The sequence below is a fragment of the Passer domesticus genome, chromosome 4 (genome assembly GCF_036417665.1).
Source record: "Passer domesticus isolate bPasDom1 chromosome 4, bPasDom1.hap1, whole genome shotgun sequence".
Lineage (NCBI taxonomy): Eukaryota > Metazoa > Chordata > Aves > Passeriformes > Passeridae > Passer > Passer domesticus.
In genome coordinates, this window is record NC_087477.1 from 3,536,829 (window position 1) to 3,554,270 (window position 17,442).

A 17,442-nucleotide genomic window follows, 5' to 3' on the forward strand; every position below is an offset into this window, starting at 1 on the left:
TGATTCCTCTGGGAAATCCAGCGAAGAAGGCTGTCTCTGGTCTCAGAAATGCTTGTTTTACGGTGGCAGGGATGCTTGGCTCCTCCCTCTGGGTGGAGCATCTCCCAATGGGATGATGTAACTAATCTTACCAGCCACAGTGAGTAATTCAATAGCCCATTAGCAGGAGATTATCCTCCTGGCAGTGTCATTGTTCTTGAAAGAGATAAGAAAAACTGCCTAACCCCCAACAGATGGCAAAAATAGAATACATGCTTATTTTACAAGCCAGGACACCTGGGTCTAAAGCTTGCATCTCTCAGTTCCTGATGATATTTGCTACCCTTCAGCCTTGACTGGCCCTGATGTGACTGACTGCTGGGCAAGTGGGGCTGGGGATGCTCAGCCTGGAGAGAGGAGACACTGGGCAGCCTCACTGCGGCTCTGCAGGAGTGGAAGGGTCCCGCAGGAAAGAAGGGGACGGAGTGTTCAGCAGGGCCTGTGCTGACAGGACAAGGGGGGATGGCTTTCAACTGCAGCAGGTTGATGGAAGCTGCATCTAAGGAAGCTGCTCTTTTCCACTGGGGGTGGTGGGGCACTGGCCCAGGCTGTGCAGAGAGGCTGTGCATGCCCCATCCTTGGCAACAGGGCTCTCAGCAGCATGCTCTGGGGGAAGACTGCTCAGCTGGGAACAAGATGTTGTTCTTCAGGCTCCCTTGCAAGCCCAACCGTTCAGGGACTCCATCATTCCATGGTCTCCACTGTCCACTTCAGATGGAGCCTGGGAACTGTGATGTCACAGCCCACGCTCCAGCTGGAACGTCCAGCGCCCAGCAAAGGGCACAACACAACCCTTGGCCGCTGTGTTGACACGCTCTGCACCTTGCTCCTGCCTTCGCCTTTCTCTCTTCTTATCCCCCCGATACCCCGATCACCTCGATCATTCCTGACAGCTCCTGAGTGCCTGGATTTCATCATCCAGCCCTGCAGGATGCTCCCCTTTCTTCTGAGGAAGGTATGGAGCCATTCCATGGAGGTGGACACCCCCCACCTGCCCGGGTGGGCTGAAGCTCTGTGGGGATGGAGTGGGACAGGGACCCGCTCTGAGCTTTTGCTACCTACCTCTGCAGGCTGTCCCAGACAGAGAGGAGGAGATGGAGGTAGATACCAAGATTGATATGGAGGAGGAGATGGAAATAGACGGAGAAGACCCTGGAGAGGAAGAGATGGATGTGGATGAGGATGATGAAGAAGAGATGGACGTGGATGTGCATGAGGACGAAGAGATGGATGTGGATATGGAAGAGTCCATTGAGGACATGGATATTGATTAAGAAGGTGAGGAAGCGGCCATGATCTTGGCATGAAGAGCAATGCCAGCAGCAGGACAGGCAGAGTGGGTCTCCTGCTGCCAGGCTGGGGCTGGGCTGGGTGCTCCCTGCTCAGGGACATTGTAGCCAGGCCACTGGATTCTGGTGGCCATCCACAGCCCATCCTGTGCCTGCTTTGCTCCACACAAGCTCCATGCCAGACCCAGCCAGGCTCAGTTCTGGTAGCAGAGTCCTGCTGCTGGGTCAGCATGTGCCAGCCTGGGGGCACATGCAAGAGCCCTCTGTGCCTGACTGGAGTGACCGTGCCATTTGCTTTTCTTCCAGGTGCGATGGACATCACCGACAGAGGCACCACCCTTTTGTATATATGTTTTACACTTTGTTGTTGTTTTTTAGAATATAGATTTTAGGGCTATTTTGGACTTCTGTAAATACGTTTCACATAGTTTTGCTAGGTAGGTTTTTCTCTATATATGTTCTATCAATTGTTGTTGTTACAAACATTCTTAGAATGTAAATATCTTCTGTATTTTTGCTTCTGTTCTTCCGTAATAAACAAATTTTATTTTTCACATCTCAGTTCTCCTTGCATTTGCTTCAGGCACAGGCAGCATTTTGCAAAGTTGTGCTTTCCACTTGCTCCAGGTTCCCAGGGCTGGAGGTCCCTGGCACAGCCTCCCCAGGAGTGGGGGTCCCTGTGCACAGAGGGGTCCCACTGACAGAGGTGAGCCTCTCCTTGCAGTTTCTCTGGACACACTTGGGAGCTGTAGGGGCAAAGCCCAGCGTGCCCTGGCCCATGAATCCCATGTTGGAGCAGGGCTGAGCCTGTGTGGTCCTGCAGAGCCTCAGCCATGGCTCTTCCCTGGGCAGCCCCAGGGCTAAGGAGGGGGCACTGGGCTGTGGGCACCCTGAGGGGCTGGAGCCAGCCTGGAGGGAGCCTCAGCCCCACACGGACCAAGATTTCCTTTGGAAACCCTCTCTGTCCCCAGACTCTGCTGAGCACAAGAATTGATCCTCCTAGTTCAAGGTGTGAAGTTCATTGGCACAAATTTGTCCCTTGGACTTTGTCCTGGTTTAGGGAAAATTTGGGAGATAACCCCCAAAGGGGCTTCTCTACAAAAGCAGATTCAATTGCCCCTCCACCCTCCAACCAGTTTGGGAGAAAATATCTCCTTTGAGAAAAAGTGGAAAGAAACCTGTTTATTAAACAATAGAACCCAAACAATATTAAACAACAAAACTTTTCACTGATCCAAAAAAACAAGCAAACTCAGAACAGTCACCTCCCCGGGTTGCAGCTCGGCTCACTCAGTCTTTGATCAGTCTCTCTGGTGCTGGAAATGCTGCTGCCCAGGCCCAGACAGGGGGGCTACAGGTGGAGCTGCTGGTGCTCTTCTGGGTGTTCAGTCCAGAGCAGGCTTGAACAGGTCCAAGAACAAAGGAAAAAATCACAGTCCAGGGAACTTCTTTGATTCAGCTAGGTAAAACTAACTAAAAGCAAGAAATAGGGAAAAAGGAGCTCTGTCCGGCTGTCTGTCCATCCGCAGAAAACACAGTCCAGGAGCAGGAATGTGGAGGAGTGAGAGCAGTCTGAAAACAAACTGTGCGCTTCTTCCCTCCCCTCTTCACTGTCTGGAAGAGAGTCTTAAAGGTGTAAAACATATTATTCAGTATAAACAGAACAAGACGATTGGGGATAAAAGCATCATATAGTCAACCCAGGACATTCCACCCCTTATCCCCATATCATCGGCTTACTACTAAAACTAATATATATATTCTAACTCTACAAACACATACATTATACATCTAATATACAGCTATACACAGACAATGGTGGCAACATTCAGCAAACAGTGATATTTATACATGGTTCTCACCCAACAATCAGATCTCCCTGAGGTACACATCGTGTTCTTCCATCTTTTTGCATTATCCACCATGTGCAACTTGGTCCCTGAGCAAAAACAACCCCGCAAATGGGTTTGTCTGTACTCGAGGCAGGATTGATCCAAACTGTCTTCCCTAACAAACCGCTGACATGTACCACTGGGACTTTGTCTCCATCTACTCTATGCAAAGGCTCAGATTGGGCAGGGCCCACTCAGTTAGTAGAGCCTTGGGTATTAACTAACCAGGTGGTCTTTGCCAAATGCTGCTCCCAATTTTTGAAAGATCCCCCACCTAAGGCTTTTAAGGTGCTTTTTAGCAGCCCATTGTACCTTTCCACTTTGCCCGCAGCTGGTGCATGGTAGGGGTTATGGTACACCCACTCAATGCCATGTTCTCTGGCCCAGGTGCTGATAAGGCTGTTCTTGAAATGAGTCCCATTCCCTGACTCAGTCCTCTCAGGGGTACCATGTCTCCACAGGACTTGCTTTTCCAGGCACAGGATGGTATTACAGGCAGTAGCATGAGGCACAGGGTAGGTCTCCAACCATCCTGTGGTGGCTTCTACCATTGTGAGCACGTAGCGCTTGCCTTGGCGTGTCTGGGGCAGTGTGATGTAGTCAATCTGCCAGGCCTCCCCACACTTGTACTTGGACCACCGCCCACCATACCATAGGGGCTTCACCCGCTTGGCCTGTTTGATGGCAGCACACGTCTCACAGTTGTGGATAACTTGAGAAATACTGTCCATGGTTAAATCCACCCCTCGGTCTCGTGCCCACTTATAGGTGGCATCTCTACCCTGATGACCTGAGGCATCATGGGCCCATCGAGCTAGGAATAACTCTCCCTTATGCTCCCAATCTAGGTTTATCTTGGACACCCCTATCTTTGCAGCCTGGTCTACCTGCTCATTGTTCTTGTGCTCCTCATTAGCTCTACTCTTGGGGACATGGGCATCTACATGGCGGACCTTCACAGGTAGCCTCCCTACCCTGGTAGCGATGTCTTTCCACTCTTCAACAGCCCAAACTGGTTTTCCTCTACGCTGCCAATTAGCCTCTTTCCACCTCTCCAGCCATCCCCACAGAGCGTTGGCTACCATCCATGAATCAGTGTAGAGGTAGAGCTTTGGCCACCTCTCTCTTTCAGCAATGTCCAAGGCCAGTTGAACAGCTTTGAGTTCAGCAAGTTGGCTTGATCCATCTTCTCCTTCAGTGGCCTCTGCAACCTGTCGTGTGGGGCTCCATACGGCTGCTTTCCACTTCCGATTCATTCCTACCATGCGACAGGAACCATCAGTAAAAAGAGCATATTGTGTTTCTTCCGCTGGCAGTTGGTTATATGGAGGAGCTTCTTCAGCATGTGTCATTTCTTGTTCTTCTTTATCAGTGAGACTGAAGTTTTTACTTTCTGGCTAGTTTGTAATTATTTCTAGAATTTCAGGGCGATTCAGCTTTCTAATACGGGCACGCTCTGTTATGAGAGCAATCTACTTATTTTATGTAGCACTGGTGGCATGGTGGGTAGAGGGAACTTTTGCTTTGAACATCCACCCCAGTACTGGTAGTCGGGGTGCCAGGAGGAGTTGTGCTTCGGTGTTTATTACTTCTGAGGCAGTTTGGACTCTTTTATAGGTTCCTAAAATTTCTTTCTCTGTTGGAGTATAGTTGGCTTCAGACTTTCTGTAGTTTCGACTCTAAAATCCCAGTGGTCGGCTTCGAGTCTCTTCAGGCACGTTCTGCTACAAGTTCTAGGACAAACCATGGTTCCCGGCTGTAGAATAGAGCACATTTTTCACATCTGGTCTTGTTTTGACTGGGCTAAGGGTTACTGCATGAGCGATTTTTTGCTTAATTTGGACGAAGGCTTGTTGCTGTTCAGGGCTCTAGTGGAAAGTGTTCTTTTTATGGGTGACTAGATAGAGAGGGCTCACGATTTGACTATATTCAGGAATGTGCATTTTCTAAAAACCTATGGCACTTAGGAAAGCTTGTGTTTCCTTCTTGTTGGATGGTGGAGACATTGCTGTTATCTTGTTGATGACATCAGTGGGAATCTGACGCTGTTCGTCTTGCTACTTTACTCTTAGAAACTGGATTTCTTGAGCAGGTCTTTTGACTTTGCTCTTCTTGATGGTAAAGCCGGCTTTCAGGAGAATTTGGATAATTTTCTCTCTTTTCTCAAACACTTCTGCTGCTGTCTTCCCCTATATAATGATGTCATCAATATACTGCAGATGTTCTGGAGTTTTACCTTTTTCTAGTGTACTTTGGATCAGTCTATGGCAGATGGTAGGACTGTGCTTCTACTCCTGGGGCAGTCGGTTTCAAGTGTACTGCACACCTCTCTAGGTGAAGGCAAACTGAGGCTTGCATTCTGCTGTCAGCGGAATGGAGAAAAATGTATTGGCAATATTGATAGTGGCATACTACTTCGCTGCTTTGGACTCAAGCTCATACTGGAGCTCTAATATGTCTCGTACAGCAGCGCTCAGTGGTGGACTCACTTTATTTAATGCACGGTAGTTAACCGTCAGTCTCTATTCTCTTTTAGATTTATGCACAGGCTAGATGGGGCTGTTGAAGGGTGAGTGGGTTTTGTTGACTATTCTTTGGCTCTCTAGCTCTCACATCATCTTATGGATGGGAATTACAGCATCTCGAGTGGTTTTATATTGTCGACAATGTGCTGTGGAAGTGGCAATTGGTACTTGTTGTTCTTTTCTCTTTAGAAGCTTTATTGTAGATGGATTTTCAGACAGTCTAAGCAAGGTATTCAATTGCTGGACGCCCTCTGTTACTATAGTTGCTATCTTAAATGCTTACTTCAGTCCTTTTGGGTCTTTGAAATACCTACTTCACAGATAATCTATGCCCAGGATACATGGGGCTTTTGGGCCAGTCACAATAGGATGTTTCTTCTACTCATTCTCAGTCAAGCTCACATCAGCTTCTACTAAAGTGAAGTCTTGTGATCTCCCTGTCACACCAGCGATAGAAACGGATTCTGTCCCTACGTGTCTTGATGGAATTATGGTACACTGTGTACCAGTGTTGACTAAAGCTTTATACTTTTGTGGTTCTGATGTGCCAGGCCAACGAATCTATACTGTCCAGAAAACACGATTTTTTTTAGCTTCTACTTGGCTAGCGGCAGGGCTCCTCTAAGCTTGGTTATCTTTCTTTCTTTGGGCATATGTCTTAGAGGTTTTTTCAAGGGGATTAGACATGTCATTATTATTATCATACCTGGCAGTTCGGCTATGGGTAACTGGAGCTGCTTTCCTTGTGGTGGAACTTCTTCTCTGAGCTTTGTCTTCTTTTAATTCACGTACTTTTCGGGCCAGAGCAGCGGTGGATTTTTCATCTTATAGCTTCATGTTTTCTCTACAATTACGCAGAAAGAACCACAGCTCAGCTCGTGGGGTGTACTTTCTTTCTCCATCTGGGGAATGTCTGCGTTGGGTACTAGAACCTCTGATCTGTACTGCTGAGATTTGGAGAAGGTTTTCTTTAATCTCTTTTCTAAGCTTCTTATGATTCTTTTTTATCTTATCTTCTAATCTCTGCAGACGTGTTTCCACCGCTGCGATTCTGGCATGTGTGGGGCTATGCACAGCATCTGCATAAGCTCGGAGTTTCTTTGCCATGTCAAGCACAGTCTCATCCGTGTTATCTCGCTTTATGATAGCTAGAGCAGATGCATATTCATGTGGTTCAAGTTGTACTAGTTTTCGCCACATCACAGATGTGCATGGTACTAAGTCTGGATTTTTAGTTGTTATGTCATCTGAGAATATAATTTCTGTTATTGTTATTTTTTTCAAGCGTTGAATCTTTTGTTCTATGTTTTTTTACTGTGTTTGCTGCATGTAGAGATCATCGGCACACAGGTATCTTTGCGCTACACTGTTTAAGACCCGTACCCAGAGGCTGTGAGGGTTAGCCCCCCTCATCATGCTTTGGTCAATGACAGGATCATGTGACAGGGATCTCAAATGCTTCGCTTCTGTGTTATTCAGAATTGTAGCTTCGCTTGCAGCATTTTAAAGACGGACTAACCAGCTAATTATGGATTTATCAGATCGTCGGCTGTAATCCTTCCTTAGGCCACGCAGGTCTTTTAGGGAGAAGGACTTAATATTGGCTTCTGATTTTGTGTTAGTTGCTTTGACTCCTGATTTTATGTCAGGAAATGTTGAGGGTCTTTCTTTTGCATCATCATCATTATCATCTATTGGTCGATCGGTCTTGTCTGTGCACTTCTTACTTTTAGTGCCAGTAGCAACAGCTATTGGTTGAGGCTTATTGTTTGGTTTAACCACTGGCTTAGGTTCACTATGTGGTTTAGCTGCTGGTTTTGAGCTTGGGGTGTTGGTTGCAACTTGAGCGATTGGGATAGCTCTTGATGTATCTCCCTGCCCCCCTTCCTCGGTCTGCTGCCCTAGAGTATCTAGCAGTGTACGATAAGCATATGCTAGGGCCCAGCTCACTGCAATGATCCTTTTCTCCTTAGGGCTATCATTGAGATACTTCTCTTTCAGATATTTCCCCACTTCAGCTGGGTTCTGAATTTGTTCATGGGGAAAGTCCCAGACTATAGGGTCAGAGAATTCTTTCAGGATTTGGCTCATATTTTCCCATTCTCCACCCCACTCAGGATTCTCCACACGTGGGTCTACTTCTGGGTCAGGGGTCTCATCAGCTCTTCTAGACATCTCAGCCCTCATTCTAGAGAAGCTGCAGACCATATAGAGGAAGCCTACTAGATTAAATGCCAGAAAGATGGTCTCTTTAATATTCAGGGGAAACTGAACATTCTCTACAAGTGACATAACAGATTCAAAGGAGAAGAAGGAAAGGAAAGGCTGGAAAGCCTCATTCCCTGCTCCTCCTCTAACCAGCTGGGTGCAATTACTAATAAATTCCCAAAACATACTGCTAGAACTGGGATGCAGGGTAAGACGAAGAAACCATAAACCATACATATCGTAAACAGACGCCAGTATTTTTGTAAATGCCTTATAAATCATTATCACCAAGGCTAACACAATAGCTAATCTAATCCATGCCCCTTTACCGCAAAAACTACGTGATAGGGACAATAATCCTAGTGACCAGAAAGGTATTGAAACCTCAAAAAGGTCTAGAGACCAGAGCCACATAAAGGCCTCCCCAAGAGACATTACAAATTCAAATAACATGGCTACTGGGTACTTTAACCTACTACACACCAAGCACAACAAACCTACAATCAATAAAGGGTTTTTTTCCACTTTCTCAAGCCACGCGTTGGGCGCCACTAGCTGTATTTGTCTTGGTTTAGGGCAAGTTTGGGAGATAACTCCCAAAGGGGCTTCTCTACAAAAGCAGATCCAATTGCCCCTCCACCCTCCAACCGGTTCAGGAGAAAATATTTCTTTGGAGAAAAGTGGAAAGAAACCTGTTTATTAAACAATAGAAACCAAACAATATTAAACAATAAAACTTCTCACTGATCCAAGGAAAGCAAACTCAGAACAGTCCTCTCTCCTGGTTGCAGCTTGGCTCACTCAGTCTCTGATCAGTCTCTGGTGCTGGAAACGCCGCGGCCTAGGCCTGGCCAGGGGCTACAGGTGGAGCTGCCGGTGCTCTTCTGGGTGTTCAGTGCAGAGCAGGCTTGAACAGGTCCAAGAAAAAAGGAAAAAAATCACAATCTGGAGAACTTCTTTGCCTCAGCCAGCTAAAACTAACTAAAAAAAAGAAAAAGGGAAAAAAGGAGCTCTGTCCGGCTGTCTGTCCATCCGCAGACAACACAGTCCAGGAGCAGGAATGTGGAGGAGTGAGAGCAGTCTGAAAACAAACTGTGCGCTTCTTCCCTCCCGTCCTCACTGTCTGGAAGAGAGTCTTAAAGGTTTAAAACATATTATTCAGCGTAAACAGAACAAGACGATTGGGGATAAAAGCATCATATAGTCAACCCAGGACAACACTCTTCATGGCAATGCACAGCGTTTGGAGTTCCACACAAAGACCCATCTCTGGCCTCATTCATCAGCACTTGAAGCAAGTGTGCTCCGGCCTCTGGGAGTGCAGCTCGCTCACACGGCCTCACTGTGGACACGCCGCAATCACACAGTCATTGAGTGCACCAGAGAACCTGGCCTCTAATAAAAGGCAGGAATGCCACAAATCACCCAACCCAATGCCTTGCATGTCTCTACTTTTTCCTTCTTCTCTCATCTCTCATGTCACTTTCCCCATTTCCTCTCTCTGCCAGCTTGGCTTCTCTCTCTCCTGGCTGCAGCTTCAGCCACATGTGTGACCCTGCAGGAACATCCTGACCTACAGGGAAGTGGGAGAGGACTCTTTGTCAGCAACTGAAGTGACAGAACAAGGGCGAATGGGATGAAACTGCAAGAGCTGGAATCCATTCCATGATGGGAAGAAGTTCTTTCCTGTCAGGGTGCTTGTCCCTGACACAGGGACCAGCGCAGAGAGGCTGTGCATGCCCCATGCCCATCAACATCCAAGGCCAGCTTGGACAGGGGCCGCAGCAACCTGCTGTGCTGGGAGGCTGCTCAGCTTGCAACCAGATGATCTTTAGGGTCCCTTCCTAGCCAAACCATTCAAGGATTTCATCATTCCACCATGCCCACCTCCCAGTGTGGAGCAGCGCTGAAACTTCTGTGACATCACAGCCCCCACAGTGTTCCAGGTGGAACGTCCAGCACCTGGAAACCACCACAGCAGACACTCTGCCTGCTGCCAGCGCTCAGTTGGCGCTCGCTCTGCGCTCTGCCCGTCAGCACTCAGCTGTTGCTGCTGCTGCCTGGGCTTTTCCTGCTGCCTGCTCTGGAGCACCAATCCCAGCAGGATGAGCACTGCTGCACCAGTGGAGGTACTGTGCCATTCCAGGGAGGGGGCAGCCTGCTTGAGCAGGATGCAGCCATGTAGGAATGGATGGTGTGGGACAGGAACCCCACTGTGAGATTGTGCTGTCTCTTGCAGACTAACAGAGACACTGTGGAGGAGATGGAAGTGGACATGGTGCTGAATGAGGAAGAAGTGATGGAGGTGGACGTGGAAGACCAGGTTGAGGACATGGAAGTAGATGTGGAGGATGACATCGAGCAGATGGAAGTGGACGAGGAGCATGAGGAGGAGCCCATGGTCCTTGGATGAAGATGGAGCCCCACAAGTAAGACAGGCAGATGCTCCCCCTGCCCTGCCCACAGACACAGTGGCTGCCCTGACGCCAGGCTGGGGCTAGGCTGGATGGCCCCGCTCAGGGACACGCTGCCCGCAGGGGGCCTGGATTGTGCTGCCACAAGCACCAGCCCTGGCCTGCCCTGCACTTGCCTGGGGCCACACCAGCCCTGCCAGTCCTGTCCCAGCTCCTGTGGCCCAGCTCCCAGCCCAGCTGGGCCCAGTGCTGGCAGCTGACTCCAGCTTTGCTTCTCTCTTCCTTCCAGGACTGCTGGAGATGACGGCCGTACCTATTATGCCTGTGTATATATGTTTGAAAAGTTAGGATATTTTTGTAAATATGTTCTTAGGTTAGTAGTTCTCTGTAAATATGTTTTGAAGATTGTTAGTCCATAGGATCCCATGGAAATATGTGCTGTAGATTGTTGTTGTTGTTGTTGTTATAAGGATTTTTGTAATGGAATGTGTTCTGTAAATCCTCGTGTTTGCCGATCTTCGCCAAATAAATACTGCTTCTTTATAAAACTTCACTTCTCTATCTCATTCCTTTGGGCACTGTCAGAACCCCGGACGTCTCGCTGACCATCCTAAGTGATTCCAGCCCCAGCCAGGGGGCTTTAAATCCCTGGCAGGGGGTTCAGACACCCTGGCATGTAGCCAAAGACCCCTGTGCCTTTGAATTTAACCCATAAAGCATGTTACCACCTTTATGTCAAGAATTAAAAGTCACAACAATTTAGATAGTCTAGTAATAGTAATCACAAAGTGAACGGAAAACATTTAGAGCACTGTAGACAGAGGTTTTGAAACGTGTACGAAAGAGTTTGGAATAGTCTACATAGAAGTCAGAGGTTCTAAGATAGAAAAATTTGGGCGTACCCTGTCCTTCCTCTTTCTTCTCCCTAGCATCCATATGAAAGATGATGTTAGCATCCACAAATTGGTTTCAAGTAGAAAGTCACTATCTAACTTAAGTAATAGCTATTAAAACATTCTTGTAAACATAGTATACGCACTTTTTAATATAAAAGATAACACCAACCCGAGAGGCAAAAAGAGTGCCTTGAGCTGACCTGCTGAACAAACCTCAGCAGGCCAGACAAAAAATGTTTTAGACAAAACATAAAAATCAACCTTAAGAGCGTGAAGCACATACTTCTCAACTCTTCCTTCGACAGCTAAGTTAGAAAAAGAGACTTCTAACATACCTCGAAATCCCCTCAACCAAAGAAAACGCAAGAGGCACAGGCAGCGTTTGCACAGTTGGGATTTCCACTTGTTCCGGGATCCCGGGGCTGGAGCTCCCTGGGGCTGCTGCCACGGCCACCCCGCGGCTGGGGGTCCCTGTGCACAGGGGGTCCCACTGACACCACTGCTGCCGCTGGCCACTGCTGCTGCTCCTGGGCTGGGGCACAGCCGCGTCCCCAAGAGCTGAGCTGTCACCAGCACAGAGGGGGCTCTCACTGCACTGGCCCCTGCAGCCATGCCACCAAAGCAAGGCAGGAAACTTTCAGCCACCCTTCCTGCTGCAGCCACAGCCACTCCTGGCTCCAGAGCCGCCATCAGCCCACAGGGATGCAAAATCCACCTGCCCGCTCTCAAGGCCTTGACAGCCTTGGCAACTGCAGCACCTGCATCTGGGCTGCTGCAGGGGCTGATGTTTAAGGCTTGCAGCCTCCAAAGGCTCCGGGCTCTGCTTCCCACCCTGCTCTGCACTGCCCTGCCTCCGCGTTGCTCAAGAGACAAAAGCCAAGCCAGGGGATCCTCACCCTGCCCAAATTGCTGAATTGACTGCAGTACTTAGGACCTTCTCCACTTTCAGAGAACCTATTCGTTTGATCACTGATTCGGCACATGTCTATGGCCTAGTGCAGCGGGCTGAAAATTCCATTTTCAAAGACATTTCTAACCCCAACTAGAGCATTTGCTTTCAGCATTCATTTCTCTTTTGTCCCACAGACAACACCCACGCTATATCATGCACACAAGGCCTCATACCACCCTTCCTGGGTTCATAGTAGGCAATGCTACAGCAGATGCCCCAGCAAGGGTTGTCCAAACTTCCCCACGGAATGTTTTTGAACAGGCTAGGATCCGCCACCACTTCCACCATCAAAACATTCCTGCACCGCTCAGCATCTTTAAAATTACCCAAGATCCATGGCAAACACCTGCCCAAATTGTCAGCAACGTGCCTTTGCTTCTGTCAGAGCTGCACTCAATCCAAGAGGACTAAAGACTCTCCAGATCGGGCAATCTCACATCACACACCAAGCCCCTTTTGGGAGACTAAAATACATCCCCGTCTCAATCCACACCGACAACGCTGCGGTTTTCGCCTTTGCCCATGCTGGTGAGAAATCAAAAGATGCTATAAAACGTTCCTTTTTAGCCTTTTCCACCTTCCCTGTTCCACAGGAAATTAAAACTGATCATACCTCCCACTGATTCCAACCGTTTTCTGACCAGTGGGCTACAAAACATGTCACAGCCATACCACACTCTGCCACAGGACAGTCCATAGTCCAGAGGGCCCACTCTTCCATCCAAAGGATCCTTGATCAACAGAGACAGGGAGTCCACATAGTATCTCCCATTGAGAGCCTGGCCAAGGCCCTTGATGTGCTCAACTTTTTCAACACCTCATTTATGGAGCCAACTCCCCCAGTCATCAGGCATTTTGCATTTCATGTCACTGCAGGCCAGTGAAAAGAAAAGCCACCTGTCGTGATCAAAGACCCTGAATCCAAACAAATTATGGGCCCTTTCCCATTCATTACTTGGGGGAGAGGATATGCTTGTGTCTCTACAGCAGCACGCCCAAGATGGATCCCAGCAAAAAACATCAAACCCTTCTGCCAATGGCCAGGCAAACACCAGGGCCACCTTCAGAAGAACAGTATGAAAGCCTAAGAGAGACAGCAGCAGCCTAGAAAAGAAGAAGAAGAAGGACAGAAGAAGATCTCCTAAGCAGTGTGGACCACACAGACCAACACCAAGAGAGCTCAGACACCACTATCCGGGATATATCGCTTAACTTTTCTAAAAACTGTATTCTAGCCTTGATATTGGATTCTTCTAATAAGCTGACTTCAAACCATTGCCTTACAGAAGAGAAAGTTTAGTGGGACCAGAATTTAAGGTTCACATTGCAATCTCCCTATCTCTTTACTTTCAGGCCACCCAAGCCTCCACCCACTACTAAATTAGCTAAAGTCAAAGGATGCTGTCTTTTGTTGCCACTGCAGCAGGAAGCTGGATGCTCCTCACTATGCCACATGCCTTCAGCTGGCTGGTTCCACAGCCAAGCCACAATTTCTTGCCCATGGCCACGCTTGTCAACCTCTTCTCACATAAGGACTCAGTATACCAGAGCGTCCAGCTGCTCACAGATCAAGTCAACAAGATCCAGACGAAAGACAACAACGACTGGTTCACTGGACTTTTGAAAGACTGGGGCACAAAAGGCTGGCTTTCACCTTTAGTCAAGACTGTTTTGTGGGCTTTGTTTCTGGTATTCATTGTCTTGGTTATTCTATCCAGTTTTGCTCAACGCATGCAGAAGTCCATGGCAGAAGCCTTCATTCCTGAAAACAAAAAGGGGGCAGTTGTGGAGACCCAGGGGCCTGCCATTGAACTGTAATACCTTAGGGCAAAGGGGACCAAGGTGAAGCAGAGAAACCCCTCTGAATGCAAGGCTCTCACCCATGGCCACTTGCAGCCTCTTGCAATCTGCAGGTTTTGTTGCTATCACCCACTTCAACTGCCATTTTTTCCTTATATCGACTCTCCAGAGAATGTTCTTCCCTCTCTTCTCCCCTCCTTCGCCCCTTCGCCCTCCAATATAAAACCCTCATTCCCCAGCCTCATTTTCTCTCTGGCCCTGGACCCTCTTCATGGCAATGCACAGCGTTTGGAGTTCCACACAAAGACCCGTCTCTGGCCTCATTCATCAGCACTTGAAGCAAGTGTGCTCCGGCCTCTGGGAGTGCAGCTCGCTCACACGGGCTCACTGTGGACACGCCGCAATCACACAGTCATTGAGTGCACCAGAGAACCTGGCCTCTAATAAAAGGCATGAATGCCACAAATCACCCAACCCAATGCCTTGCATGTCTCTACTTTTTCCTTCTTCTCTCATCTCTCATGTCACTTTCCCCATTTCCTCTCTCTGCCAGCTTGGCTTCTCTCTCTCCTGGCTGCAGCTTCAGCCACATGTGTGACACTGCAGGAACAGCCTGACCCACAGGGAAGTGGGAGAGGACTCTTTGTCAGCAACTGAAGTCACAGAACAAGGGCGAATGGGATGAAACTGCAAGAGCTGGAATCCATTCCATGATGGCAAGAAGTTCTTTCGTGTCAGGGTGCTTGTCCCTGACACAGGGACCAGCGCAGAGAGGCTGTGCATACCCCATGCCCATCAACATCCAAGGCCAGCTTGGACAGGGGCCGCAGCAACCTGCTGTGCTGGGAGGCTGCTCAGCTTGCAACCAGATGATCTTTAGGGTCCCTTCCTAGCCAAACCATTCAAGGATTTCATCATTCCACCATTCCCACCTCCCAGTGTGGAGCGGCCCTGAAACTTCTGTGACATCACAGCTCCCACAGTGTTCCAGGTGGAACGTCCAGCACCTGGAAACCACCACAGCAGACACTCTGCCTGCTGCCAGCACTCAGTTGGCGCTCGCTCTGCGCTCTGCCCGTCAGCACTCAGCTGTTGCTGCTGCTGCCTGGGCTTTTCCTGCTGCCTGCTCTGGAGCACCAATCCCAGCAGGATGAGCACTGCTGCTCCAGTGGAGGTACTGTGCCATTCCAGGGAGGGGGCAGCCTGCTTGAGCAGGCTGCAGCCATGTAGGAATGGATGGTGTGGGACAGGAACCCCACTGTGAGATTGTGCTGTCTCTTGCAGACTAACAGAGACACTGTGGAGGAGATGCAAGTGGACATGGTGCTGAATGAGGAAGAAAGGATGCAGGTGGATGTGGAAGACCAGGTTGAGGAGATGGAAGTTGATGAGGAGGATGACATCGAGGCGATGGAAGTGGATGAGAAGGATGAGGAGGAGCCCATGGTCCTTGGATGAAGATGGAGCCCCACAAGTAAGACAGGCAGATGCTCCCCATGCCCTGCCCACAGACACAGTGGCTGCCCTGGCGCCAGGCTGGGGCTGGGCTGGATGGCCCCGCTCAGGGACACGCTGCCCGCAGGGGGCCTGGATTGTGCTGCCACAAGCACCAGCCCTGGCCTGCCCTGCACTTGCCTGGGGCCACACCAGCCCTGCCAGTCCTGTCCGAGCTCCTGTGGCCCAGCTCCCAGCCCAGCTGGGCCCAGGGCTGGCAGCAGACTCCAGCTTTGCTTCTCTCTTCCTTCCAGGACTGCTGGAGATGACGGCCGTACCTATTACACCTGTGTATATATGTTTGAAAAGTTAGGATATTTTTGTAAATATGTTCTTAGGTTAGTAGTTCTCTGTAAATATGTTTTGAAGATTGTTAGTCCATAGGATCCCATGTAAATAAATCCTGTAGATTGTTATTGTTGTTGTTGTTGTTGTTGTTATAAGGATTGTTGTAATGAAAGGTGTTCTGTAAATCCTAGAGTTTGGCAATCTTTGGCAAATAAATACGGCTTCTTTTTAAAACCTCACTTCTCTTTGTCATTCCTTTGGGCACAGGCAGCGTTTGCACAGTTGGGATTTCCACTTGTTCCGGGATCCCGGGGCTGGAGCTCCCTGGGGCTGCTGCCACGGCCACCCCGCGGCTGGGGGTCCCTGTGCACAGGGGGTCCCACTGACACCACTGCTGCCGCTGGCCACTGCTGCTGCTCCTGGGCTGGGGCACAGCCGCGTCCCCAAGAGCTGAGCTCTCACCAGCACAGAGGGGGCTCTCACTGCACTGGCCCCTGCAGCCATGCCACCAAAGCAAGGCAGGAAACTTTCAGCCACCCTTCCTGCTGCAGCCACAGCCACTCCTGGCTCCAGAGCCGCCATCAGCCCACAGGGATGCAAAATCCACCTGCCCGCTCTCAAGGCCTTGACAGCCTTGGCAACTGCGGCACCTGCATCTGGGCTGCTGCAGGGGCTGATGTTTAAGGCTTGCAGCCTCCAAAGGCTCCGGGCTCTGCTTCCCACCCTGCTCTGCACTGCCCTGCCTCCGCGTTGCTCAAGAGACAAAAGCCAAGCCAGGGGATCCTCACCCTGCCCAAATTGCTGAATTGACTGCAGTACTTAGGACCTTCTCCACTTTCAGAGAACCTATTCGTTTGATCACTGATTCGGCACATGTCTATGGCCTAGTGCAGCGGGCTGAAAATTCCATTTTCAAAGACATTTCTAACCCCAACTAGAGCATTTGCTTTCAGCATTCATTTCTCTTTTGTCCCACAGACAACACCCACGCTATATCATGCACACAAGGCCTCATACCACCCTTCCTGGGTTCATAGTAGGCAATGCTACAGCAGATGCCCCAGCAAGGGTTGTCCAAACTTCCCCACGGAATGTTTTTCAACAGGCTAGGATCCGCCACCACTTCCACCATCAAAACATTCCTGCACCGCTCAGCATCTTTAAAATTACCCAAGATCCATGGCAAACACCTGCCCAAATTGTCAGCAACGTGCCTTTGCTTCTGTCAGAGCTGCACTCAATCCAAGAGGACTAAAGACTCTCCAGATCGGGCAATCTCACATCACACACCAAGCCCCTTTTGGGAGACTAAAATACATCCCCGTCTCAATCCACACCGACAACGCTGCGGTTTCTGCCCCTGCCCATGCTGCTGAAAAATCAAAAGATGCTATAAAACGTTACTTTTTAGCCTTTTCCACCTTCCCTGTTCCACAGGAAATTAAAACTGATCATGGTCCTGCTTATCCCTCCCACTGATTCCAACCGTTTTCTGACCAGTGGGCTACAAAACATGTCACAGCCATACCACACTCTGCCACAGGACAGTCCATAGTCCAGAGGGCCCACTCTTCCATCCAAAGGATCCTTGATCAACAGAGACAGGGAGTCCACATAGTATCTCCCATTGGAGGCCAAGGCCCTT

The 17,442-nt window shown here is 49.3% G+C and overlaps 2 protein-coding genes and 1 long non-coding RNA gene across 3 annotated transcripts; 2 read left to right on the top strand and 1 right to left on the bottom strand.

The window, feature by feature from the left end:
- Positions 1–838: 838 nt before the first annotated feature.
- On the top strand, positions 839–1,789 carry LOC135299896 (ribosomal RNA processing protein 1 homolog). The gene is made up of 3 exons (XM_064419300.1): positions 839–994; positions 1,110–1,317; positions 1,635–1,789. Exons 1-2 carry the CDS (start codon positions 971–973, stop codon positions 1,311–1,313), a joined length of 228 nt encoding a protein of 75 aa, XP_064275370.1. The 5' UTR covers positions 839–970; the 3' UTR covers positions 1,314–1,317; positions 1,635–1,789.
- A 706-nt stretch (positions 1,790–2,495) lies between these two features.
- LOC135298412 (uncharacterized) lies at positions 2,496–9,582 on the bottom strand. Its single transcript, XM_064415969.1, has 2 exons — positions 8,698–9,582; positions 2,496–6,589 (listed from the first exon to the last, which is right to left on the bottom strand). The coding sequence occupies exon 2, from the start codon at positions 4,570–4,572 to the stop codon at positions 3,415–3,417; it is 1,158 nt and encodes a 385-aa protein (XP_064272039.1). The 5' UTR covers positions 4,573–6,589; positions 8,698–9,582; the 3' UTR covers positions 2,496–3,414.
- Positions 9,583–9,965: 383 nt separating this feature from the next.
- LOC135299897 (uncharacterized) lies at positions 9,966–10,909 on the top strand. The gene is made up of 3 exons (XR_010361736.1): positions 9,966–10,082; positions 10,193–10,382; positions 10,657–10,909. It is a non-coding gene; the product is annotated as an uncharacterized LOC135299897 (long non-coding RNA).
- The last annotated feature ends 6,533 nt before the right edge of the window (positions 10,910–17,442 follow it).